General features: G+C 40.9%; 2 protein-coding genes across 2 annotated transcripts in view; one reads left to right on the forward strand and one right to left on the reverse strand.

Annotated features, from left to right (window-relative positions):
* Positions 1-63: 63 nt before the first annotated feature.
* Positions 64-27,315, reverse strand: part of TRMT2B (tRNA methyltransferase 2B) — a 90,001-nt gene continuing 62,749 nt past the window's right edge. Inside the window, exon 15 of the mRNA XM_027086129.1 lies at positions 64-2,991. The gene's annotated coding sequence lies outside the window, so the exon portion shown is untranslated. The remainder of the gene's footprint in view (positions 2,992-27,315) is intronic.
* The window catches only part of ARL13A (ARF like GTPase 13A), a 9,972-nt gene continuing 8,355 nt past the window's right edge, over positions 25,699-27,315 (forward strand). Inside the window, exons 1-2 of the mRNA XM_027086095.1 lie at positions 25,699-26,666; positions 27,036-27,106. Coding sequence (XP_026941896.1) covers positions 26,608-26,666; positions 27,036-27,106 — 130 coding nt within the window. The 5' untranslated portion in view covers positions 25,699-26,607. The remainder of the gene's footprint in view (positions 26,667-27,035; positions 27,107-27,315) is intronic.

Below are 27,315 nucleotides of genomic sequence, written 5' to 3' on the forward strand. Positions count from 1 at the left end.
TGTGTGTGTGTGTGTGTGTGTGTGTGTGTACAAGGTCGTTTGAACACTAGCTGGCCACATTCATTCAGTTATTTCAATAAACATTTATTTGTAATAGCAGTAAGACAAAGAGCTCTGCTCTCAAGGGGTTCACAGAGTGTAATGGTATAATAGACATTTGTCCTTTTAGGGGTGTCGCTGTACAGCATTTGAACCCTTTATCTGGGGGAGAGGACACAGGACTCTTGCTAAGAAGCAGGGCCCCCTTGTAGTTGGGGCACAGGCATGTGACTTAGGCTCCCTCAATCCAAGGATCCATCCCTTGAATTGGGAGCCAGTGACCCAAAGAAGTGGACAATCTTCTCCAATTCAGACAGTCATGAAAATGTGCCTCTTGGTTCTTCCAATGTGGGAAGTGTCATTGACCTTTGCCCCAGCTGCTGTGCTTTAAATTCACCCCAATATTTGCTGCTTTGTTCTGAAGCCACACTGCTCCCAGCCAGTGACTGAGCACAGCAGGGATACTAAGTCAGCCCCATTTCTGGGAGACACAGGACTATGTGGCCTGTGACTGTGGCAACAGAACTCCCCATCAGCCTGGTCAAACTTTATTAGCACTGCACTTCAGTCTATGACACTTCCTACCTAACCTTCTTCTTTCCTTCTCTCATCCATAAAGGTCAGATTGACACTGCAGTTTAACATCTCTCCCAGCTTCCTCCCTATGTTCTCTCACTGACATTTTCCCCAATAAATCTCCTGCATATCTAATCCCAGCTTGGTTTCTGCATCTCTGAGGACCTAAGCCAACACACTAATGGTGCTAGCATGGTGGTAGTAATGGTGATAGCTGTGATGTTGGCTGTGTAGCCCTGAGTCTGGTTCTCCAGTCCAACTTGTGATTCTGGGAGCTATTCAATATGCTTTTAAGACAAGCATTTTTTGCTTAAATTAGCCAATCAATTTCTGTTGCTCACAACTAAGAACCCTCTGGATTATAGGGGAAGGGACAAAAACATTCAACTACAATACAGTGTGACAAGGGTTATGATAGAAGCACAGAATCTGTGGAAGCACATAGGAGGCACCTAACCCAGTCTTTATATCCTCTCAAATGAAATATCCATATGCTACCTGGAATTGCTGGTCAGCTCTTCTCACTAATTTTACAGGCCACCCCAAATTCAAAGGCTCACAACCACCTTCTCAATTTACCATTCCTTAGGAAGTAGTTCTCATAGTTACATTCACATAAGAATTATTTGGGAAAGAAGACTACTTGCAGATTCCAGGGCCCCATCCTTCGAGTAATGCAAGTGCTCAGAGGATCATAACTTGAGAAAAACTGTCCCAGGGACAGCTCTACAATCTGCTCCTAAAACAATTTTATCCATCATCATAGTGCGCATTTCATAAATACTGGCAGCAGTTGACCCCTCTGTGGCCTGAGCCAAAGTGAAGATAGACTTAAGAGTCAGTCCACACATGGGTCCTTGATTTCCTTGGGCTGCCCACGAAGAATATCACCTGTAGTTTGCTCCCTAGCACAATTCAGTAAGAATTAAACTATCCGCACACACTTTCATATTCTTTCCTATTGGGCACATTATATGCTTGTTGGACCTTAAGGTGTTTGACCTTATGGCCAAGGAAAGGAGATATTCCAGCCGTGCCAAGAGGAGAAAGGGACTCCTCCTACACTATACGATGACTCAACGGATGAACTAAGAGTAGAAAGCTTGTGTAAGATCATAAATCTTACGCCATTACCAGACATCCTTCCCAGTACTCCTGCCTCTCCTACTTGGCTTTACTACTAAAGGGTCCCCCAATTGTCAAGGACTTCAGTTCTAACTTTTAAAAAAGATCGAGTTATTATTAGTGGGAGAAGTCAGAGCAGCAGGGAAAAGTAGGATAAATTAGGTTGGCAAAGTCAGATCCCGGGAAGAGAAATCATGTAAAGACAGGGTAGTGAGATCACCGTGGGCCAGATAATGCACAGTCCTGCCTGGCAGGACAGAAATCAGGCCATGCCAAATCTCTCTGACCCACAGCAGTGTGGTGTAGTAAAAAGAGCTACATTATAGACTGGACTAAAACACTGTGGGTTTTAATCCTGGATCTGCTTCTAAATCTTTGTGTGATCTTGGTCCTCTCTGGGATCTCCAAGATTCTGTCTAGCTTAACATCCCACGACATCGGTGTAGTTAGGCATGGCTAGGCCTCCTAGAATCTTTGATTCCACACGTAGTACTGTGGTTTTATCGCCACCAAGCAACTGAACAAGCTAATGACCGAAGTGTCCTAATCAATTTCTCCTAGAGATATACTCTCACATGTGAAATATAATATGTATAAGCATGTTTATAACAGCCAAAGGTTGGACACTACCTAAACATCCATCAACAAAGAACTGCTTAAATAAATTCTGGTATATCTCTAATAATTATGGAACGCTGTGCAGCCATGTAGCCATAAAGAAGCTCTTTATGTACTGATATGAAACAGCCTTCTATGTAAAAAGTGAAAAAAGTAGGGTGCAGAATAGCATTTATGGTATGCTACAATTGTATAAAAATTAGGGGTGTACATATACAAATATGCATAGAATATCTCAAGAAGGATACACAAGAAACTGGTAACAGTGACTGACTCCAGTGAAGGGAAATGGACAATGAGGGAGATGGTAGTAGGGAAAATAGATATTCATCTGTTCAAAACATAAAAAAGAACCTTAACGAGCCATGTCACAAACCCATCTTTTTCAACCATCTAGCAGAACGTAAGTGAACAAAGTTGGAAGTGACTTTGTTTCTGAAAGCAGAAAGAAGAGTCTAAGGCAATTTCTTGGCTCAGCCTGTCTCAGAAGTGTGTAGGTAGCTATGATGGGTCTTCAGCTGTTTCCTTCCCTCTCTGCCTTCAAGCTTGAAGGTACATCTTGAGAGTTGCTTCAGGCAGCTGACTGTCAACAGAAACTGGAGAGACTAGGAGAAGCTTCTATTCCGGTGAGGCCTGGAAGAAAAGTGAAGCAGAAGCCAAAAGTTCACAAACTACCAAGTAGGCATCTAAAGAGAATTTCTCATTCCTTGAAAAACCTGTCACTGCACCCACAGTACATCGTGAGCTCACTGACACCAGATGAGATATATATCTTTGCATTATCAGTCCATTATCAGTCCCCTATAAGAACAAAAAAGAGTTCATTCTTTTTTTCTGAAATGAGTATCATAAAGAGCATTCACTGAAAGCTAGTAGCAATATAAAAGGTACAAAGTTTTAAAAGATATATAATTCATAGCCAAGAACTAACCATAGATTAAAACGTTCAGTGGGAAGAACAATTTGTCCTCTATTTAGACTTATTTTATGAAGGATAATCATATGTTAAATTTAGTGAAGAATCATGCTTTGAAATACAACTCATTAAGCAAAAAGTCTAGGGCTTGGGTTTAATATTCTGGATGGGCAAATTTAACACTTTGTTGGTGAAGATTAGCTTTAACTATTATATAACTTGGAATAAATGAAAGAGCTCTTTAGTTTTCTTTTATTATTATTAATTTTCTTTTTTCTTTTTTTTTTTGGCTGCATCGGGTCTTAGTTGCAGCACGTGGGATCTTTTGTTGTGGTGCGCGGACTTCTCTCTAGTTGTGGTGTGTGGGTTTTCTCTCTCTAGTTGTGGTGCACGGGCTGCAGAGTGCGTGGGCTCTGTAATTTGTGGCTCTGTATGTTGAGGCATACAAGCTCAGTGGTTGTGGCACACAGGCTTAGTTGCCCCGTGGCATGTGGGATCTTAGTTCCCCGACCAGGGATCGAACCCATGTCCCCTGAATTGGAAGGTGGATTCTTTACCACTGGACCACCAGGGAAATCCCAAGAGCTCTTTAGTTTAAATAATATTAATACCAGCATTAATTGAGTGCTTATTATGTGGCAGGTACTGTTGTAAGTCGTTTATGATGTGATTTAATACTCACGATGCCCTTATGGGATGGGGCTATGATCATTTCCAGCTGACAGATAAGGACATTGAAGCGCAGAAAAGTTAAGTGGCTTGTCTGAGCTAAAACAGCTTAGATAGTACGGCTGGGATTTGAGCCTAGGCAGTCAAGCTGTGGTGCCTGGGCCCTAGTCATTTAAAACAACAAACAAATTGTGTGGAAAATTCAAATAGGGCCTGCAGGGAAATATTAGGAATCGACTGAACAATTCCAAGGACACCAGCCAGAAAGATCAGGATTTGTGAAGTCCATATCTGAACAGTCACTTAAATGGTTTCCTTGGCTAGTTTCTATATCCTACATCTTCTGTCCTTATCAAGCTTCCTATGATTCCTCTATCAACATGTCACTCCTTTGATCAAAAAGTTTCCAAGGGCTCCTTTCTGCCTATCTGATAGATCTGAAACTTGAATGTGCATCATACACACCTGTGGAGCTTACTTATAATACTGATTTCCTAAGCTGTGACCCAGAAAAGTTGATTTAGTAGGTTAGGGTGGGGCCTGGGAATCTGTGTTTTAAACAAGCTTTGCAAAACATTGGCCTATGTGGACAAAGCCCAAACACTTTGTTCTAGCATTCAAGGCTGTCCATGACCTGGCCCCAACCCATCTAACTCCTGATATGAATACTCTATTCTAGAAAGGCCATTGTCCTCTAACTTCTCATATAGGAAGCGTTTCTAACTCTAAACCTTTGCCCACACCATCCTACCCATCTGGAATGACCTCCTGCCTTCTTTCCTCCTATCCAAACACTATACATCCTTCAAGGTGAAGCCCTAGTTTCACCTGCTCTACAAGACTTAAAATCCTTAAACTCTCCAGACCAGAAGGATTGAACAATTAAGTCTCTACTGTCTGACCTCAATCCTTTTGGTATTTAACTGGTTTCAAGAGTATATGCCTTGCTTCCCCAATTAGATTGATGGCTGCCACTACCCACATGTGGCTATTTAAATTTAAGCTAATTGATTAAATACAATTAAAATTTCCATTCCTCAGTCACACTAGCCACATTTCAAGTGCTTAACAGCCACATGTGTATTGGTCAGCACAGAGAGAGAACATTTCCACGTCACAGAAAGTTCTAATGGACAGCATTGTAGGAGTCTGCTATGGCTGTCACAGCCACAGCTACCTTCTTATATACACTCCCTATAAACATTGCTTGCTGTGAAGTTAAGTAAATATGTATCCTGACCACAAAAAAGTGATGCATTTTCTTTTTAAACTCTGATTCCTATTTCCAGTAAAAATAAGGAGCTCAGAAGATAAGTTTCGAATGTAAATATCACTCAGCATTTCTAATCAAGTCTCAAAACCCTTGCCTTTTCTCAGCTCTCATCCTCCTTGACCCCTCGGCTGTATGTGGCATTATGTAGAGCAGATTTCCCTTGTCTACTCAAAATGCTCTCCTCCTTTGCTTCCATGACGCTGTAACAACCAGAACGATCACCATTAATATACTGAGCTCTTACTGTGTGCAAGGCACTGTGCTAAGCATTTTACATACCTCATCAACCATATTAGGTAAATACTATTATCACCATTTTATAGATGAGGTATCTAAAGTTCAAAGAGGTTAATTGATTTGCTCAAGGTCACAGAGCTAGTAAGTGGTGGTGTTTTGACTAGAAACCTAAACCTCTCTTAAGGTTTTTCTCAAGGGTCATTACTAGATCAAATGCCTAAAATAGGCAAGGCAGACCATCAATTACAACATCAAAGAAAGGAAACAACCCATCGAAGGGAATCTCTTCTTTTCTTTTCTCCCTTTTTCTTCCCTGCCCTTCTAAAACTCTCTTTTATTCTATCTCACATAGGCCTCTGATAGATTTTCAAGGTCTTAACAGCCTGGGGAATTTAAACCCACTTAATAAGTACTTGAGAAAAAGTAACCATAGTAGGTCAGGGAGAGCAGGGACCATATATTGCCTTTCATTTTCAGGAATTCTGTTTTTTCCTAAATACCCTGTAGGCCCTTAACATTAAAACTTGTGTTGTTCAGGACTTGGAATTTCGATTCAAGCACTCTGCCAATAGTCCATTTTAATTACACTGGAGACTGTTTATAGCTTTTCTGTTCTCTGGGCTAGACTTTGTGTCCAGCAGCTACTACTAGAGGTAGTCAAACATAATAGAAATGCTGGAGGAGTCTGGCTTTAGGCTGGAACAGTCACCTACTTACTAGTGTTTCACATTGCCCTGTTTACTGATACCCTTAAGCAGGTCAAACGTAAGCATTCGTGGCCAGTACACCGAGGGTGAGGATATAGGAAAAAAAGTTTATAGCAACTCTGAGCCCTGACTTCATGTAAAAGAGACAACCTGTTGATCCCCTAAACTCACCAGGCTCCTATAATGTGTTCTGAGCTACGTAAGGCGTAGTTACTCGAGACAGGGAGCTACGTTAATGACTATGCAGACCCTTTAGGGTTTGAAGCCTCCATTACTTAGGTTAAAGAATAATAAGGAGTATGGAAAATCTCTGTACCTTCTCCTCAATTTTGCTGTGAACATTAAACTGTTCTAAAAAAGTCTCTGTGGTTGCCAAGGTCTGGGGGAGGGACGGATTGGGAGTTTGGGATTAGCAGATGCAAACTAGTATATAGAGGATGGATAAACAACAAGGTCCTACTGTATAGCACAGGGAACTATATTCAATATCCTTGATAAACCACAATGGAAAAGAATATGAAAAAGAATGTATATATGTATAACTGAGTCACTTTGCTGTACAGCAGAAATTAACACAACACTGTAAATCAACTATACGTCAATAAAATTAATTAAAACAATAAAGTCTTAATAAAAAAAGAAAAAGAAGGAATATTGGCTTCTCTTCCTAGCTCTGCCACTAACTGGCTATGCATGTGTATGTGTGTGTGTGTGTGTGTACAAATATTTAGTGAGAACTTTTTTCTTTTTACTATCCATTCATGTACCATAAATATTATAGGGTATTGTTTTGTGTTCTTATATTTTACATAAGCGTAATTATACAGAATTTTATGCAAGTTTTTTCTCAACAGTATGGTTTTGTTACATTTTGCTCTAGCTCTATATTGCTACATGTAGTTATAACTCATTTCAACTGCTTTATGGAATATCGTCAGATGAATTCACCATACTATAATTTATGTATTCATTCTGTTGACAGTAAAAAATGGAAAACAACCTAAATGACTATCACAAACTAAATCCTTCAGTGGACATCTGTACGTGCATACGTATCCTTATTCACATGTGGGAGAGTTTCTCTTGATTAAAAATCCATGAGTGCTGTACACCTGAAACTAACACGACATTGTAAATCAACTATACTTCAGTCAATCAATCAAGCAAGCAAGCAATAAATAAATAAATAAAATGTACAATTTAAAAAAATCCATGAGTGGAATTACTTGGTCATAGGGTATGCATAAGTTCAGTTTTAGTAGACACTGGCAAATACTTTTCCAAAGTAGTTGTACCAATTTACACTACCACCAATAGTGGAAGAAAGTTCCAACTGACCCACATTTTCATCAGTACGTGGTATTGTAGGTCTTTTTTCATTTTAACCACTCTGATGGATGTGTAGTGGGATCTCATTGTGGTTTAAGTTTAATTCCCATGATGACTAGTGAGATGGAGCACATTTCATAGGTTTATCATCTGATATGCTTTCTTAAAGGAGATATGGACAAGAATGAGAAAGAGGTGAGAGGAAGGACATGGGGGGGAGGTAGTGACTAAGGGATGGGTGTGGGATGATAACACTGTAGAAAGGGGAGCCTAAGGACATTAAATCACACTTTCTAAGCAGACCAGTTTTTCTGAGGGCTAGCCAAGTGTACACAGATTTGGGAGTCTCTTAAATTCAGCAGCTAAAGGTGCTATAAAGGTGCATGTAAAAGTGTATGTTAAACATGTTTGAAGTAAATCATAAAAATCTGGCAGCGACCAAAGGCCAAGTTCTCTTTTCCACAAGAGCAGCAGCTCTGGCTGCTTCCTGGCACCTTTCAACAAGTCGAGTTCCGAACGGGCTCTCAATGCCCTCATCTCAAAAAATGACAGCTCTGGCTTTGTGGATTCCACTTACAAGGCCACATGATACCAATGTTAAAGAGCACAGAATGGTAAATATTCTTCCCTTCCAGCTTTACTGAAGTATGATTGACAAAATAAAATTGTAAATATTTAAGGTGTACAACATGATGTTTTGATACATTTATACATTGTGAAATGATTACTACAATCAAGCTAATTAACATATCTATCATCTCACATAGTTACCTTTTAAAAAAATGTTCTTTTTACCTAGCACCAATCAAACAGAACTTTCTATGGTATTCAGTAATAGACTGTAAAGTAACATGGTTTAGATCACTGCATCTCAAGCCTTCATGTATGTGTGAATCCCCTGGAGATCGGTTACAATGCAGATTCTGATTCAGGAAATATGAGGTGACACCTGAGATTCTGTGCTTCTAACAAGCTCCTGGATGCTGCTGATCCAGGACCATACTTTGTGCTTACAACATGAGCTATGGAGCCAGACAGACCCGAGTTTAAATCCCAGCTCTGCTTTCTTAGCTGTGAAATCTCTGGTAAGCTATTTAATCTCTCTGAGCCTTAGTTTCCTCGCCTATAAAAAGATAAAAATTACCTACTTCATAGGTTTGCTGTGAAGGTTAAGTAAAATAATGCATATAAAACATGTATAGCCCAGTGCATGGAAAGAGTAAGTAATTGATAAATGCCAGTTATTGTTAATATTCCACGAACTGGCACTCCTACACATTATGATACTCTGAAGACTGCTTCAGAATGATTATCTGGAAGCACTGCAAGAGCCTAGATTAATCACAGAGAGACAGATTGAATCATATTTAGTCATATTTTATGTTGAATCATATTTAGTCATATTTTATGTTAGGCTTACTTTATTGTATTCTAAGCCTTTGAAAATTGAGACTTCATCTGTTTCAGTCAGGGTCCCAGCAGGGAACAGATGGTGCACTTGCATTAGCATAATTAGTGGAAAGTTTACGAAAAGGACTATCCACAAGTGTGAGCAGAGTATAGGAAAACAAAGAGGGATAGATAGTGCAGTAACTTGGTGCTGTTACCACCCCTACACCCAAAAGTATGAGGGGAGGGAACAGATACCAGAAAAAGGAGAATGTGGTGTAGAGAGGGTCCCCTTGAAAGGTGCTATGACCTTTAGTTAAGGGATAGCAGCCAACCAGAAGCAATCCTATAAGAAGGAAGCCAGGAATAAACAACCTGACCTCAGTTTCTTTTCTCCCTTTGATGTCCTGCCAGGGATCTCCACTGCCCAAACCCTACCAGAGGCCAAGACGGAAAGGGAACTCACTGATGTAATCCATATAGGTTAGCCTCCTGGGGCACAGAGCAGGGTATAAAAGGGCAGAGGGTGGATCAGGAAGGGTAAGCAAAAGATATCTGGTACATCATCCATGACACATATACTCAACCAAAATTCTATCCAAAACAGAATACTATTCTGACCAAGCCAAAAGAGAACAGACTACTATTTTAGACAAAGCTAAACTCAACTAGTTTATCACCAAATGAGGATCAATAACTTCCAGGGTATCTCCCCATCAGATGTCCTATAATCATCCAAAACTCAACACAGCTACAACTGAAATCATCTTCCTCTATCACCATAACTCAACTTTCCCATTTCTATCAAAGGTGGCCTTTGATATGTTAGTCTCTCAGCCTGAAACATTCTTCCCTTTCCTCCTTGTATATTTAAATCTTACCTACTTACCTTTAAGTTCTAACTCAAACACTTCTCCCTCCTTCAAAAGGTCTTCCCCCAGCTATTTTAGCCTACAGTGATTTCCCTTTTCTCTGGACCCTCATTGCCAGTAATTTAGTCACTAGTATCAGGTATTGTTATTTAACTAGTTTGGGGTATATATACCATTGCCCCAACTAAATAGTACACTTCTTGAAGGCAGGAACTATGTCTTAACTTTATTTTTTTCTCCTTGTCAAGACCAAGCATCTTGAGACTTACTGAATATATGTACATGATAAACACCTAAAGAATGAAGAATAAGGAAAGAATAGCAGGATTCAAATTTTTAATCTCATTTTTCTATGATAGCTTCTCAGAAAAAGGCTCTCTGAAGAACTGCCTGGCCTTACATAGAAATATGCAAGCACAAAGGACAGCTCTGTGCTCATCTATCCACTTAGCATTTTTAAAACACTCTTCTAAGTAACCCTTGGGTTAAATAGAGAATCAAAACAGAAATTACAAACTTTTTAGAAATGATCAGCAAGGAAGTCAAAACCCATGATATGCAGCTAAAGTGGTACTCATAAGAAAGCTGTAGCATTAAATTCATTTATTTATTCCAATATATTCAAATATATTTCAACTGATAATACATGAATTATTTTCACTGACAAAAAATGAATTAAAGTCAACTCAAGAATACACATAAATAACAATAAAATATACCCAAAGAAATAATTAAATATTTTTTCAAAATTAATGGCCCACTTCTCTCTAGTCTTCCTTCTTACAACAACAAAAAAAACCTGGACAAAATAACAATCAAGTGTAGGAAGACTCTGAAAAGTGGAAAGAAGAAAGTGGACTGCCTGGAGACTTTAGGATGTGAGGAACACTACAGTGGTGAGTTGCCTGGGATTTCTTTTTGCTTCCCATATATTGCAGATAAGGCACTGGAGAAGACTACAACCTGAAATTGCCAAAAAGGCCCAGACCAAGAAAAGCCCCAAGAGAAGATTGTTCCCTTTAGTTAAATAATCAGGGAAATGGCTGCCTAGCCAGAACAGAAAAATATTTTTGATAATACCCAACCTACTCTAACCAAACATCAGAGGAAAAACTGTCCCTTCCCTGTGGTGTCAGTGGTGCCAAATAGAGTCACCCATGTCTGGCCCCTCATGGCAGCAGTTAGACAGGGAGAGTTGGCCCTCTGTTTCCCCCACAAGTGTGATATCAGTGGGACCAAACAGAGAACAGAACTTCCACCCCACCTCCCTGGTAGCAAAGAAGTGGAACAAGGCAATGCAAGGTGGTGCTAGCTGGCACTCCATTAGCCCACTGGAGTAATGTTAGTGGGGCCATCCCCACCTGGCAGCTGTGAGGTAGTGAGAGTCAACCCTCCATTCCCCATTTTTCCATCTGGTGTTGAGGAGATCTAGCAAGGAGCTGAACTTCCACACCCTTCAGGAAGTAACTGGAAAGAAATTAACAGAGCCTCAGGGGGGCTGTGGGAAAATGAAAGAAGGACAGAATTTATATCATTGGAGTCTCAGAAAAAGAGAAAAAAGACTATAGGGCTGAAAAAGTATTTGAAGAAATAACTGGCTGAAAGCTTCCCAAAGATGAAAATGTGGATATTAGTAGACTGTGATAAATTACTTATGTATAATGTAATAATTAGAGTAACCACTAAAAAATCTATTGAAAAATATGTTCAAAACGTGTATAGATAAACCAAAATGGAATTCTTTAAAAAGGTTCAAGGGACATCCCTGGTGGCGCAGTGGTTAAGAAACTGTCTGCCAATGCAGGGGACACGGGTTCAAGCCCTGGTCTGGGAAGATCCCACATGCTGCGGAGCAACTAAGCCCGTGCGCCACAACTACTGAGCTTTCACTCTGGAGCCTGTGTGCCACAACTACTGAAGCCTGCGTGCCTAGAGCCTGTGCTCTGCAACAAGAGAAGCCACCACAATGAGAAGCCTGCACACGGCAATGAAGAGTAGCCCCCGCTCGACACAACTAGAGAAAGCCTGCTTGAAGCAATGAAGACCCAATGCAGCCAAAAATAAATAAATAAATAAATAAATATCTTTCTAGAAAAATTAAAAATTGAAAAAAAAAGTTTAAGTAACACACAGCAAGGCAGAAAAAATTGAGAAGAGGAACAAAAAATAGAGGGAACAAACAAGAAACAAAAATAAAGCAGGAAACATAAGCCTTAACATATCAACAATTACATTAAATGTAAATGGCCTAAAAAAAACAATTAAAAAACGAGTTTGGTAGAGTGGCTTAAAAAAACATGACCCAAACACGGTGTCTACAAGAAATCCAATTCAAACATAATGACATAGGTAGGTTGAAAAGAAACATTACATAAACATAAACATTCTCCTCAAGCACACATGGAACATTCTCCAGGATAGATCATATGTTAGGCCATAAGTCTTAATAAATTTAAGAAGATTGAAATCATATCAAACATCTTTTCTAAACACAATGGTATGAAATTAGAAATCAATTACAAGAAGAAAACCAGAAAATTCACAAATAGTTGGAGGTTAAGCAAAATGCTACTGAACAACCAATGAGTCAAAGAAGAAATCAAAAGATAAATTAAAAAACATCTTGAGACAAATAAAAATGGAAATACAACATACCAAAACTTACAGAATACAGAAAATATGTTCTAATATTGATTGCAGTGATGGATGCACAACTCTTTGAATATACTAAAAACCACTGAATTGCACATTTTAAATGGAAGAACTGTATGGTTTGTGAATTATGTCTCAATAAAGCTGTTATTTTTTAAAATGCATAGAACTATACACGCACATAAATGAGTTCATGTAAAACCGGTGAAATCTGAGTAAGGTTTGTGCATTTTTATCAGTGTCAGTTTCATAGTTCTAATACTGTACTATAGTTATACAAACTATTATTAATAATAGGGAAAGCCAGGTGAAATGTACATAGGACCTCCTTGTACTGTGAATCCATAGTTATTTCAAAATAAAAAGTAAAAATCCTGAATATACCATCAACAGACAAATGGATAAAGAAGTTATACACACACACACACACACACACACACACACACACACACACACACACACAATGGGATATTACTCAGCCATAAAAAAATGAAAATTTGCCATTTGCAACAACATGGATGGACCTGGAGGGCATTATGCTTAGTGAAATAAATCAGACAGAGAAAGACAAATACTATATTATCACTTATATGTGGAACCTAAGAACTAAAACTAGTGAATATAACAAAAAAGAAACAGACTCACAGATATAGAGGACAAACTAGTGATTACCAGTGGGGACAGGGAAGGGGAAAGGGCAAGATATGGGTAGGGGATTAAGAGGTACGAACTACTATGTATAAAATAAATAAGCTACAAGGATATATTGTACAGCACAGGGAAAACAGTCAATATTTTATAATAACTATAAATGGAGTATAATCTAGAAAAATTCTGAATCATTATCTTGTACACCTGAAGTTAATATATTATAAATCAACTATACCTCAATTAAAAAAATATAAACATTCATCTTGTTAAAAAAAATCCTGAACATAGGGCTTCCCTGGTGGCACAGTGGTTGAGAGTCTGCCTGCCAATGCAGGGGACAAGGGTTCATGCCCCAGTCCAGGAGGATCCCACATGCCGCGGAGCGGCTGAGCCCGTGCACCATGGCTGCTGAGCCTGCGCGTCTGGAGCCTGTGCTCCGCAATGGGAGAGGCCACGACAGTGAGAGGCCCACGTACGGCAAAAAAAAAAAAAATCCTGAACATGAATGTTTATTCTAGCTCCATTCACAACTGCCCCAATTAGAAATAATTCAAATGTTCCTCAAAAGATAGAATAAATACACTGTGGTAAATCCACACAATGGAATACTATTTAGCAATAAAGAGAAACCGACTATTTATATATACAACTATTTGGATGAATTTCAATGGCATGAAGCTGATGTTAAAAAGCCAGTTTTAATCATAAATGTATGATTCCATATATATAACATTCTCGAAATGACAAAACTATAATAATAGAAAACAGATTATTAGTTGCCAGAGGTTAGTGGGGTGGGGGAGGTTGGGGAAGAGGTGAAACTATAAAGGGATAGCAACAGAGAGCTTTTTGGGGTGATGGAACTGTTCTGTCTATAGATTGTGGATACATGAATCTATGTGTCTTAAAACTGTATAGATGTGGGTTTTTAAAGTCTATTTTAAGGTATGGTAATGTTGAAAAGAAAAGAGAAAGGAATAGAGGATAAACATGTAGATTAAATAAGATGATGGTTACTAGGGTGTTCACTTTATAGTAACTCTTTAAGCTAAGTTTTGTTTTGTGTAGTTTTCTGTATCTTTATTTTAACTAAAAAGTTGTTTAAAATAAAAATAACAGGGATGAAAAGGGAAATGGAAATAACCTGGGTCAGGGAAGGCTTCTTTTGAGGAGGTGACAGGAAGATGAGAGAACTGAGAGATGAGAACGAACCATGAAAGTGAAGGGTGGGAGGAGAGTATTTGAGGCAGAGAACTGGAGGCAGGAGAGAAGGGGTAGGATAGAAGGAGGTCCTGATGCAAGAACATGTAGCTGTTCACATCCCAGCAACAGGAGGTGTGTGTGTGTGTGTAGATTTATTATAAGGTACTGGCTCATGCATTTATATAGTCTGGCAAGTCCCAAAATCTGCAGGGTGAATTGGCAAGCTAGAGATTCAGGAGAGCCGACTGTTTAGTTCCAGTACGAGTCCGAAGGCCTGAAAACCAGAAGAGTGGATGGTTGTAGTTCCAGTCCAAAGGCCAGCAGACTCAAGACCCAGGAAGAGCCTGGGTTGTTTCACTTTGAGTCTGAAGGCAGAAAAGAAGTCAATGTCCCAACTCAAAGGCAGTCAGACTTCTGACTCCTTCCTCTCTTACTTGGGGGAGGGTCAGCCTTTTTGTTCTTAGTCCTGCCTCCAACTGACTGAATGAAGTCAAATTAGGGAGAGCAATTTGCTTTACTCAGTCTATTTAAATGTTAATCTCACCCATAAACACCCTCACAGAAACACCCAGAATAATGTTTGGCCAAATATCTGGGCACCCCATGGCCCAGTCAAGTTGACACACAAAATTAACCTATTACAGTATGTGTATTACAAATGTATGAAACAACTTCATTGAAGGAGGCAGGGTAAGTGTGGTGACCCAACTGACTTTGGAAATAAGTGGAGTCTGTAACACTGAAGGCAAAAGAGAATGCACTAAGGAAATGTGAATGAGGTATGTACTTTAGTTAATAATAATGTATCGATACTGGTTCTTTAATTTTAACAAATACTAGTGTGAGGTATTGTAAAAATTAACAAACACAAACCTCAAATAAAATAGAGTCAAGAAGCCAGAAGGGGGGCTTCCCTGGTGGCGCAGTGGTTGAGAGTCCGTCTGCCGATGCAGGGGACACGGGTTTGTGCCCCGGTCTGGGAAGATCCCACATGCCGCGAAGCGGCTAGGCCCTTGAGCCGTGGCCGCTGAGCCTGCGCGTCCGGAGCCTGTGCTCCGCAACGGGAGAGGCCACAGCAGTGAGAGGCCCCGCAAAAAAAAAAAAAAAAAAAAAAAAAAAAAAGAAGCCAGAAGGGGGAGCTCTCACAACCTACGACAATAGCAGCCCCCAACAGGCAGGAAAAAAACTTAGTCTTTTTGCCTGGCAAGAGCTCAGCCAATGAGAGGCTGCCAAAACTCAGCCAATGAAAAGCCACTATACTTCGAACTCTCAATTCCTCCAATGGACTCTCTGCTTACTAGCCTTCCCAACTTCCTCTTCGAACTGTCAGTAAGAGGTCTCTCCTCCTTGTGGCAGAGGGACTTGCCTGTGGCTCACCACAGTTGCAGACACCAAATTACAATTCTTTGCTGACTCTGAGTAAATCCACTTTTACCTGAGAAGTAACTGGCAGTCTGTTTGTTTAAGGTCAACATTTTGGGGGCCCATACAGGGATCCAGAGGAGACCCCCAACAACTCTGAGGCTGGTGCACAGACAGGTACGGTAACTAAAAATCCCACTGAACGGTTTTTTATTGCTGACCCCGAGGTTTAAGGGCAAGTTTTTCTCCTGGATCCAAGCTCCTGCCCTCTTTGTGTTTTGAAGCTCTCCAGGTTTAATTTGGGATCTATTTTAATGGTTTATTCTTTCTGATTAAGGCCTTATTCTGTCAGTGAGTACTTCTTTGGCACTTTGGCCTGTTATTTTTTTTTTTTTGAAATCAGGCTATTCCAACTGGAACTGTGGTAGCCTTCAGCTTTATTTCTTTTGGAACAGGAGTTGTTTCATTGGAACTGTGCTATTCAGCCTTCAACCTGATTCCTTCAGGATTAGGCTGCTCCGAGCAGCCTTTGGCCTGGCTCCTTTGAGATTAGATTGTTCCCTTAGAACTGGCTGGTAGTAGTCCTGCAGGCTGTTTGAGCCTGTTTAAGCTGTTTAGGCTGTTTGAAAATTACTATTTTACTCTAAAGAAAAACCTCTGAGAAATGGGATCCCAATTATCTAAATACTTGAGGGCACCCTTACCTACAGGGACCCTGGCTGATTTTATGTTTAAAAACTGCAGTCCTGGAATTCCCTGGTGGCACAGTGGTTGAGAGTCCGCCTGCCGATGCAGGGGACACGGGTTCGTGCCCCGGTCTGAGAAGGTTCCCACATGCCGCGGAGCGGCTGGGCCCGTGAGCCATGGCCACTGAGCCTGCGCGTCCAGAGCCTGTGCTCCGCAACGGGAGAGGCCACAACAGTGAGAGGCCCGCGTACCGCAAAAAAAAAAAAAAAAAAAAACAAAAAAACCGCACTCCTTCCTCATGTACATTTCTAAGTAAATGGACCAACCTAACCAAAGGCAATTTAGAACATGAATGGTCATTATGGAGAACTATTGAAATTCCAAACTTACTTTTCTTAAGACCAAATTGACAACCACACCTGTAAAATTTCCAAAACTGAATGGAATGCCTATTTCAATTATTTTGAGGCTTCCAAACATTATCAGGAGCCTAAAATTGCATCTCTGCAAAATAAGATTTTAAGATCCTCTGAGGCAAACAAAGAAAGATAGAATGGCTGCAAAAGCCTCATGTTCCTCTTCCCTGGCTTTTGCATCACAGATACTGCTTCCAGTGTCATCTTATTCCTTTCCCCTGGCTCTGCCTCCAGTGCCATCCTCCTTCTTCCCTTTTATGCCACCTATCCCTCCTCTGTAACCCTCAGTTCCCCCATACTAATTCTCTCACCAAACTTGCCCTTTTCTCTGAAACTCTCCCCACTGCCATTTCCTCTGAACTTACCAGAACCTGTCTCTCTAAAATTAAGCCTTGTGAGGATCCAGAGACTAAACTCTTAATTTTTTTATATCCCCTGGACTAAAGTGGAACTGCAAAGCTATAGTCAAAGATTTTCCCAAAGGAACTGAAATCCTTACAGATATGCTGAGGAATTTAATATAGTCATTCAGACTTATCAACTCTGACTTAAATCAGCTAGTTCATATGCTTGTCAGTGAAGGCCAGGCCCAGCTTTGGATGAAAATCACCAACTGGGGAAATCCTGAAAGGTCTCTAGAATTACAACTGGGAGACCAGCCTATTTACCAATCAAGCTCAGGCAATCGCTAAGTGACTTTATAGAGCAATTCATAGTGCTTTTCCAAAGCCTGTTGATTGGAACAAAATTCAGGCTTGCACACAAAAACCTAATGAACCTGTTTATGACTATTATGATCAACTTCAGACTGTGTTTAAGGAAAATTCTAATCTTCCCTCAGATGTTGTTCTTCCTGGGTAGCTTTCAACTCTATTTTTATTAGTGGGCTGAACCAGGGTTTTTCTCTTCTAGTAAAAACGACCAGGATGGAATGGGAAACTTTGTCCACTCCAGATTTAGTTAATCTGGCAAACCAGCTCTCTTACACTCTAGATGAGTCACATAAAAGGAAAACTGCTAAAATTCTTGATCTTCAACTCCAGCAAATGGAGGCCCCTAAACAAAACCAAAACCCTCCTAGTTTCTGCTATTATTGCAAAGAGCCAGGATATCAGAAAAGAGATTGTTACCAATTTAAGCACTTCAGGTGCCTTCAGCCTTCTAACTTGTCTATCCAACATCCTCCCAATTCTCAATGACAGGATTCAAAGGAACTATAAGGGCTATTCCCAATCCCTCCCTCTTAATTATCTTGAAGAACATTTCTCCAGATTAAGGATAAATCTTTTCCAGCCCTGACACCAGAGCCACACTCTTGATGCTCAACCCCACTACAATAAAATGGTTTCTACCTTGGAGCACTAAGACAGTTCAAATAGTAGGGATCCCTAATGAACCTCAAGAGGTTCCTGTCTCTGAACCTATTCTCTTTTGTTTAGGCCCTTTGAGAGATACACACCCTTTTCTCCTTAGTTCCTCCACCCCTATCCATTTATTTCACTGAGTCTTCTTAGAGAAGGACAGCGTCATGCCAGAATTTTTCTCTCCCAAAAGGAAGAAATAATTCTACAATTTGACAGTAGTCATCAAAGCAGTCAATCAGGTGAATTAAATGACCCTTTGACATCTTTTGTTTGCTCTGTCTCTGATGGTACTACAGCTGATTCTGGAAATATTGATCATTTGTCCCTATTGGATCAGCTACTACCCTCCTTGTGGGCAAAATCTCCAACTGATATTGGTAATTCACAGTGTACATCCCATCAAGATCCAAATACCCCCCCAAACTTCTCCCCAGAATTAATCAGCACCCTGTAAGTAAAGAAGGCGTTCAAGGTAAAAAGCCCTTAATAGAAGATAACAAGGCTCAAGGCCTCATTATCCCTTGTACTAATCCCTGTAGTCCTCTGATTTTACCAGCAAGAAAACCTAAGGGCTGAGGGTGGAAGTTTGTCCAGGACCTCTGAGCAATAAACAAGACTGTTATCCTTCAACACCCTGTTATTCTGGACTTTCACATGCTACTAACATCTGTTTCCAACAGAAGCAAACTCTTTACTATGATTGATTTATGTAGCGCATTCTAACCAATACCTTTTTGCCTTCATTTGGGAAGAGAAACAATTCACCTGCACAGTAATGCCTCAGGGTTTTACTGAGAGTCCTTATTTCTCACAAATCCTGAAGGCTGATCTGGATGGTATAAAGTTCCTTTGGGGTTCTACTTTGTTGCAGTATGTGGATGATTTGCTTCTTTGCCCTCCTTCTCAAGCCTTCTCATAGGAAAACAGCATCCACTTGCTAAAGCTTTTACCCTTAAAGTGACATAAGGTTGCCAAGGAAAAAATTGCAGTTTTCCCAAACCCAGGTTCGATATTTAGGGCATCTGATACCAGAAAAAGGGCTATACCTGGATCCAGAAGGCTTCATGATGTCCTGAGTTTCTGAAAATCCAAAACTAAGCGCCAACTATAAGGTTCTCTCGGGCTAGGTGGATATTGCTGAAACTGGATTCCAGATTTCTCTCTTACAGCCAAATCTCTGTATATTTTACTAAAGAGCAACCCCAACACAATTTTATGGGAAGAACCAGACAAAATAGCCTTTAAGGCCTTAAAGGAGAGTTTGATGAACCCACATACCCTTGGGCATCCAATGATCAGATTCCCTTTTCCATGTTTATGTATGAAAAGGAAGGTAATGCCTTTGGGGTACTCACCCAAAAACATGGGGACCACCATTGATCCACAGGGTATTATAGCCAGCAACTGGACCCTGTGGCACAGGGACACCCCCACCCCACACCTTGCCTTAGAGCCATTACTGCCACTGCCTTTTTGGTTAAGGCTATCAAAAAGATCGTGGTGGGATCCCTTTTAACCATTTTTGTACCTCATGCGGTAGAAGCCCTTCTGAATTCTCATCACACTCAACATTTCTCAGCCACCTCAACTCCTAAGAAGTCCTTTTGTTAACTTCCTCACATAACTCTTTTAGGTTGTAATAACATTAACCCTGTGACTCCTCTCTCCTCCATCATCAACGAAGTCCCTCACAACTGCTTAACACTTATGGATCACCTCCTGATACCTCGTGATGATCTGCAGGAAAATCATTTGGGTAATGTTGACTTCTCATGGTTTGCTGATGGTTCTTTTTTAAAAGGTGATCATAGTAAATATTGTGCTGGGGATGCTATCAGAACTCCTTTTTATGTTGTTGAGGCAGCATCTTTACCTATGGCTACTTCAGCCCAACAGGGCTGTACTTCAGCCAAGTACAAAACTGCCAATATTTATACTGATAGTAGACATGCTTTTGGAAAAGCTCATGATTTTGGAATATTGTGGAAGCAACATGGCTTCCTAACTTCCAGTGGAAATAAAATTTTAAATGGCCCCTATGTTCAGGAATTATTGAATGTAATACTTTTACCTGCCACTTAAGCTATTATTAAAATTCCAGAAAATTCTAAACTTGACTCCCTGGAAGCTAAGGGAAATTACCTTGCTGACAGTTCCACAGGGAATGCTGCCCTTAAAGGAACCAAAAGCAGTCAAACTTCTGTCACGGTCCAAAGGGATATTTCCCCAAATGATAACTTAGAAAAACTGGCTGGAGAAGCCCAATAATTGGCCTCAGAAAAGGAAACACAAGATTGGAAATTCAACAACTCTTGGTTTGATAAAAAGCGAAAGCTTTGGTTCAGATCAAATAACAATTCAGTCTTACTGAAGACTCTAATATTCCTACTCCTAATCATTGTATATGCATTAAACCATTGGTCTACTGACAAAATTACAACTTTCATGAACCAATATTCTCGGGAAACATTAACAAAGCTGAAAAAAATGCCTACCTCATTTGTCCCACTGGTCCAAAGTACAACCCAGGGAAGCCTATTCTTACTGCTCCCAAGTATTTTAAACTGCCTTATAGACCATTCAAGGTCTAGCAATTGGATTTCATACAACTTCCTCCATCTCAGGGATGTAAATAAATACGTTTTGGTCATGGCCTGAATGTTTTCACACTGGACTGAAGCCTTCCCTTGCAGAGAGGCTACTGCCTCTTCTGTGGCTAAAGTCCTTTTGGAAAATATTATACCTACCTGGGAAAATCCTCTCAAACTTCATAATGATCAAGGGACCCATTTCACTGGTCAGGTATTTTTGACGTCTGTGCTGTTTGGCCAGTTTTACAACAGTTTCACTGCACTTAGCACCTTCAATCCTCTGGTTTATTCAAATGCAGTAACGGCATTATTAAAACTCAATTGGCAAAATTTGTATGGGCCCTCCAAATACGTTGGCCAAAAGCACTGCCATTGATCCTTCTAAATCTTATATCCATCCCTTTTGGAACTCAAACGCTCACCCTTTGAGATAGTCACAGGTCACTCAATGCACTTGGTTCCTACCTCTTTTGCCCCACAACTGACAAAATGAGAAATACTCCAATATTGCAAAGGCCTAATCGCTTCTATTAAAAATAACCATGTTTGGGCTTCCCTGGTGGCGCAGTGGTTGAGAGTCCGCCTGCCAGTGCAGGGGATACGGGTTCGTGCCCCGGTCCGGGAGGATCCCACATGCCGCAGAGCAGCTGGGCCCGTGAGCCATGGCCGCTGAGCCTGCGCGTCTGGAGCCTGTGCTCCGCAGTGAGAGAGGCCACGGCAGTGAGAGGCCCGCGTACCGCAAAAAATAAATAAATTTAAAAAATAACCATGTTTTAGTAGAGCAATGTTTTCACAGTGCGCTCTCAGGAGACAAAGACCTTAAGCACCCTCGCAGCCTGGAGATTTCATCTACTGGAAAAGACACCTCCAGGACTTCCCTGGTGGCGCAGTGGTTAAGAATCTGCCTGCCAATGCAGGGGACATGGGTTCGAGCCCTGTTCCGGGAAGATCCCACATGCTGTGGAGCAACTAAGCCTGTGAGCCACAACCACTGAGCCCGCGTGCTGCAACTACTGAAGCCTGCACGCCTAAAGCCCATGCTCTGCAACAAGAGAAGCCACTGCAATGAGAGGCCCGCGCACCACAATGAAGAGTAGCCCCCGCTCACCGCAACTAGAGAAAGCCCGCACGCAGCTACAAAGACCCAACACAGCCAAAAATAAATAAAATAAATATTAAAAAAATTTATAAAAAGGACACCTCCAGAAGGACTCTCTTTAACGTCACTGTAAAGGCCCCTATCAGGTACTGCTAACCAACCCTTGTGCCATCAAACTCCAGGGAACAGACTCTTTGATTCACATGACACATGTAAAGAAAGCACCGCACCCTGAGTGGACCTGCACATCATCTGGTGACCTGAAAGTAAATAGTTCCCAGAACTGAAGCAGACAACATCTGATGAGACAACTTTCCAAAGATATCTAGGACAGGCTTGTCAGAAGTTTGTCTGCCAATCCTTTGATGATGATACAACATGTCATATGATCTCCAATGTCTATGATCTTGATGATATATGGACTTTAGATAAAAAGTGCCTCAGAGTTGTCCCTCCTGCCCTTCCTTGTTACTCAAATGTGATCTCAATAAGTTTCCAGTATGTGCACTTTCCCTGCATTGTGGGACACTACACCCAGGAAAGGTCCCTTCTGGCACTGAGGGACAAAAAGCCACTGAAACCAGAAAACCTGACTCTTAACCAGTGATGCTTTCAGAGAATGATCATGATCAAAAGGAGGAAATGTAAAAATTAATAAACAAAAACCACAATTAAAATAGTCAAGAGGCTAGAAGGGAGAGGTCTCACACCCTATGACAACAGCAGAGACCAACAGGAAGACTTCCTTTTCTTGCCTGGCAAGAGTTCAGCCAATGAGATTGTCACAACTCAGCCAATGAAAAGCCACTATACTTCAAACTCTCAATTCCTTGAATGGACTTTTTGTTTAGTATAGCCCACCCAACTTCCTTTTCTCCTCCTTGCTGTGAGGGGTACTTATGTTTGGCTTGTCATGGTTGCAGACCCCAAATTGTAATTCTCTGTTGATCCCGAATAAACCCATTTTTGCTGGAGAAATAACCAGCAGTCTATGTGATTTAGGTCAACACTTAATAAAAGGGGAAAATGTGTACAGGGTATATGGGAACTCTCTGTACTATCTTTGTAATTTTTCTAAAACTGTATATCTAAAACTGTTCTAAAAAATAAAGTTTTTTTTAAAGTTGACTTTAAAAAAAAAGAAGTACAATATAGTCTGTCCAGAAAAGATGGAAAGGCCCAGAGCTGAGGCAGTTTCTCTGGTCTCTGAAATCTCACTCACACAGCCTGTGAGTCCCTTAACTTAATACACAGACTCTGAAACCAGACTGCCTGGGTTTGAATTCTGGGCTTTACCACTAACTAGCTGGGTAAACTTGGGCAAATTACTCAACCTCTTTGTGAACCTCACCTCTCTCTTTTTTTAAAAATTTAATTTATTTTTTATATAGCAGGTTCTTATTAGTTATCTATTTTATACATATTAGTGTATATATATCAATTCCAATCTCCCAATTCATCCCACCCCCACCCCACTTTCCCCTCTTGGTGTCAATACGTTTGTTCTCTACATCTGTGTCTCTATTTCTGCCTTGCAAACTGGTTCATCTGTACCATTTTTCTAGATTCCACATATATGCATTAATATACTGAACCTCATCTCTTTTTTTTTTTTTTTTTTTGCACTATGCGGGCCTCTCACTGTTGTGGCCTCTCCCGTTGCGGAGCACAGGCTCCGGATGCACAGGCCCAGCGGCCATGGCTCACGGGCCCAGCCGCTCCGCGGCATGTGGGATCCTCCCGGACCGGGGCACGAACCCGCATCCCCTGCATCGGCAGGCGGACTCTCAACCACTGCGCCACCAGGGAAGCCCCCTCATCTCTTAAAAAGAATGATAGCCCCTATTTTTTGTTATAATAAGGATTAAGTGAGTTTAATATGTATAAAGTGCTAAAAAGAGTGCTGGCACATAGTAAGTTCTATATAAATACTTTGTAAACTTAAAAAAACCATGATGACCAGAAGTTCATTTAGTGGGCTTCCCTGGTGGCACAGTGGTTAAGAATCTGCCTGCCAATGCAGGGGACACGGGTTCGAGCCCTGGTCCGGGAAGATCCCACATGCCACAGAGCAACTAAGCCCGTGTGCCCCAGCTACTGAGCCTGCACTCTAGAGTCTGTGAGCCACAACTACTTAAGTCCGCGCACCTACAGCCCGTGCTCCGCAACAAGAGAAGCCACCGCAATGAGAAGCCCACGCATCACAACTAGAGAAAGCCTGCGCGGAGCAGTGAAGACCCAACACAGCCAAAAAAAAAAAAGTTCATTTAGTAATTAGCTTTAATCAGACAAGGTAGGGAGATGTGGGGGTTTGGCTGCTATGAACTAGGCAGTGATTACCATGGATATGCCAGAACCTTGACAGCCACTGTTAGGACGTGGACCTACTCTTCATAAGGGGGCAACTAAGCTGTGTTACTCTGGCAAGAAGGCTAGAAAGCTCAATACACCTTCCTATTACTCTACCCATCCTATTTCTTTCACCCAAAAAGAACCAACTTCTAATCAGATACATAATTAACCACCCCAAGGTAAGCAAGATGTATCATTATCTACATTCTGTAGATAAGAAATCTGAAAATGGTAGGTTTAATTTTATTTTTTTTACATCTTTATTGGAGTATAATTGCTTTACAATGGTGTGTTAGTTTCTGCTTTATAACAAAGTGAATCAGCTATACAAATACATATATCCCCATATCTCCTCCCTCTTGAATCTCCCTCCCACCCTACAAAGCACCGAGCTGATCTCCCTGTGCTATGTGGCTGCTTCCCACTAGCTATCTATTTTACGTTTGGTAGTGTATATATGTCCATGCCACTCTCTCACTTCGTCCCAGCTTACCCTTCCCCCTCCCCGTGTCCTCAAGTCCATTCTCTATGTCTGCATCTTTATTCCTGTCCTGCCCCTACGTTCTTCAGAAACTTTTTTTTAAGATTCCATATATTTGTGTCAGCATACGGTATTTGTTTTTCTCTTTCTGACTTACTTCACTCTGTATGACAGACTCTAGGTCCATCCACCTCACTACAAATGACTCAATTTCATTTCTTTTTATGGCTAATATTGCATTGTATATATGTGCCACATCTTTATCCATTCATCTGTCGATGGACACTTAGGTTGCTTACATGTCCTGGCTAAATAGAGCTGCAATAAACATTGTGGTACATGATCCTTCTTTAAGATATGTTCTTAATGAAGAATTTGTGTGATGCCAGTTTGACCTTTTTTAGTGGTACTAACAAATACAGACTGCCTGAGATCAAGTTAGGAAGCTCTGCTAATTATCAGGAAGTAGACATGAAGCTGCTACTTCTTGTCTCAAAGGGAGATGGCTATCATGGAACCCAGACAATCAGACTCTGGTGTTTCAGGCTCCAGGTCTTATCAGTTTCATGAGCAAAGCTGGAGTAAGGCTGGTTTTGATCACAGGCCACATATAAGGTTTCCCTTTCATCTGGCATAAGCCAGAGCTATTCTCCAGGAGGTCCTTATGGGAATCCAAATAATTTTCTAGGGAATGAACTATGCTCTAAAACATGCTATGAAATGTGAGTCCCTATTTGGGGATGGCTATTCTCTAAAACAGTGGGTGACTCTGCAGAACCCTGCTAAGTTATTCATTGATAAGCTGGCACATACACTGTGCTCATCAGATAGCTAAGAAAAGCCCATCTGAGTATCAGCCTAAGTCCTTTGTTAACCCAACCAGAGCTTCCCCCAGCTCTGGGCCCCAACGTAATTAGTCATTAGGAAAATATAAAGCAAAACCACAATTAGATACCACTTCACATCCACTAGTATGGCTATAAAAAATACAGTGAGAGTTGGCGAGGATGTGGAGAAATTTGAACCATCCTGCCTTGCTGGTAGGAATGTAAAATGTAGAAACAATCTGACACTTCCTAAAAAGGTTAAACATAGAGTTATCATATGACCGAGCAATTACACTCCTAGGTATATACCCAAGAGAACTGAAAACATATGTCCTCACAAAACTTGTACACACATGTATATAGCAGGATTATTCATAAGAGTCAAAAAGTAAATACAATCCAAATGTCCATCAACTGATGAATGGATAAACAAAAGGTGGTATATCCATACAATGGAATATTATTCAGCCATAAAAAGTAATGAAATACTAATACATGCTAAAACACGGATTAGCTGTAAAGTGACTGTGTAAATTACCCTTTCTACTTAGGCAATCACTTCCAAATACGGCTGTACTTTGATATCACCTGGGGAGCTTATGCTGCTCCCTGAGAATCTTTGAGAGTAGGGTACCTGGACTGATGTTTGAAATCAGTTAGAGTAGATGATCTCTAAAATCCCTTATAGCACTAGGAATCGTATGAAATCTACGATAGTGGGTCACCAACACCCACATTTTGGAAGCACAGGCAGTAAGAGAACCAAGCCCAATGAACTGTTGTTCATTAGAACAGGTCTTCCAATTGAACTCTAAGCTGGTTCTTCTCCAAGGCATCTCTCCACCCCACCCGCACCCCCAAGGTTGCATGAAGATATTCATAACAGGAATGAACTATGGCTGAAGGGATAGGTCACACCTGATGCCATCATGCCTATGTGGGTTGCTTTAATAAGAAATCACCCCATTTTGCCACTAGAGTTGACGATAACCAGTCCCTCCCTCTATGACATAGACAAGGTTGGATAGAATGAAGTAATGGACTTCTGACAGTCCCAGGCTTCCTGTTTATCAGTACCTGTGTACTCATAAGCTGATTTAGGTTCAGAGTTAATAATGGGGCTGATTTCTTGTTTACTTGTTTCCCTTAATATTAAAGAACTAAGCTGAATCATGTTCCGGATACTGACCTCCTGCTGGCCTCGTGTAAACGCAACTGAAGAGACACGAAGGTAATACTGTAATTATTTCTCTAGACCTGTTCCACCATTTCCTCCAATGTACCTGCCCACAGTCCCTCAAAGAACAAATCTTTATGATATATATTATTAGGGGAAGTGACTAAGTAGTGTCTACAAGATTAAGGGCAGGGTTGGGGGAGGATGGCCAATTCTACAAGGCAAGTGAATCAGGGAAGAAAAGCATCCTTGGAGGCTTTGGGCAGGGGTCCCCACACCACCTTCTACCACCTGGCTGTGCCTTTTATGACTGCATTGGGACCACTGCAGGCAGAGCCCCAAACACCAAGGAAGAGTATAATTCTTTCTTTAGCCTAAGAACTAACAGTACTTTTAAAGCTTTGGCTCATTTTCCATTTCTAGGAATGTGACCATCATTATCATTGGACTGGACAACTCAGGCAAAACTGTTCTTGTGAAGGCATTCCAGAGACGTAAGGAATTGAGAGTATTAGATCCTGGTTTAGGTCTCCCATGGGTCCCAGCGACCAATGAAACAATCATTCCTTCCTAGCCTTACTTCATGACCCTTGAGTTTCCTCTTTTAAGGTAAACACTTACACACACACACACACACACACACACACACACACACACTCTCTCTCTCTCTCTCTCTCTCTCTCTCTCTCTCTCTCTCTCTCTC

Source organism: Aethalodelphis obliquidens, unplaced genomic scaffold, assembly GCF_003676395.1.
Source record: "Aethalodelphis obliquidens isolate GAN/ISIS:26980383/991018 unplaced genomic scaffold, ASM367639v1 scaffold54, whole genome shotgun sequence".
Classification (NCBI taxonomy): Eukaryota; Metazoa; Chordata; class Mammalia; order Artiodactyla; family Delphinidae; genus Aethalodelphis; species Aethalodelphis obliquidens.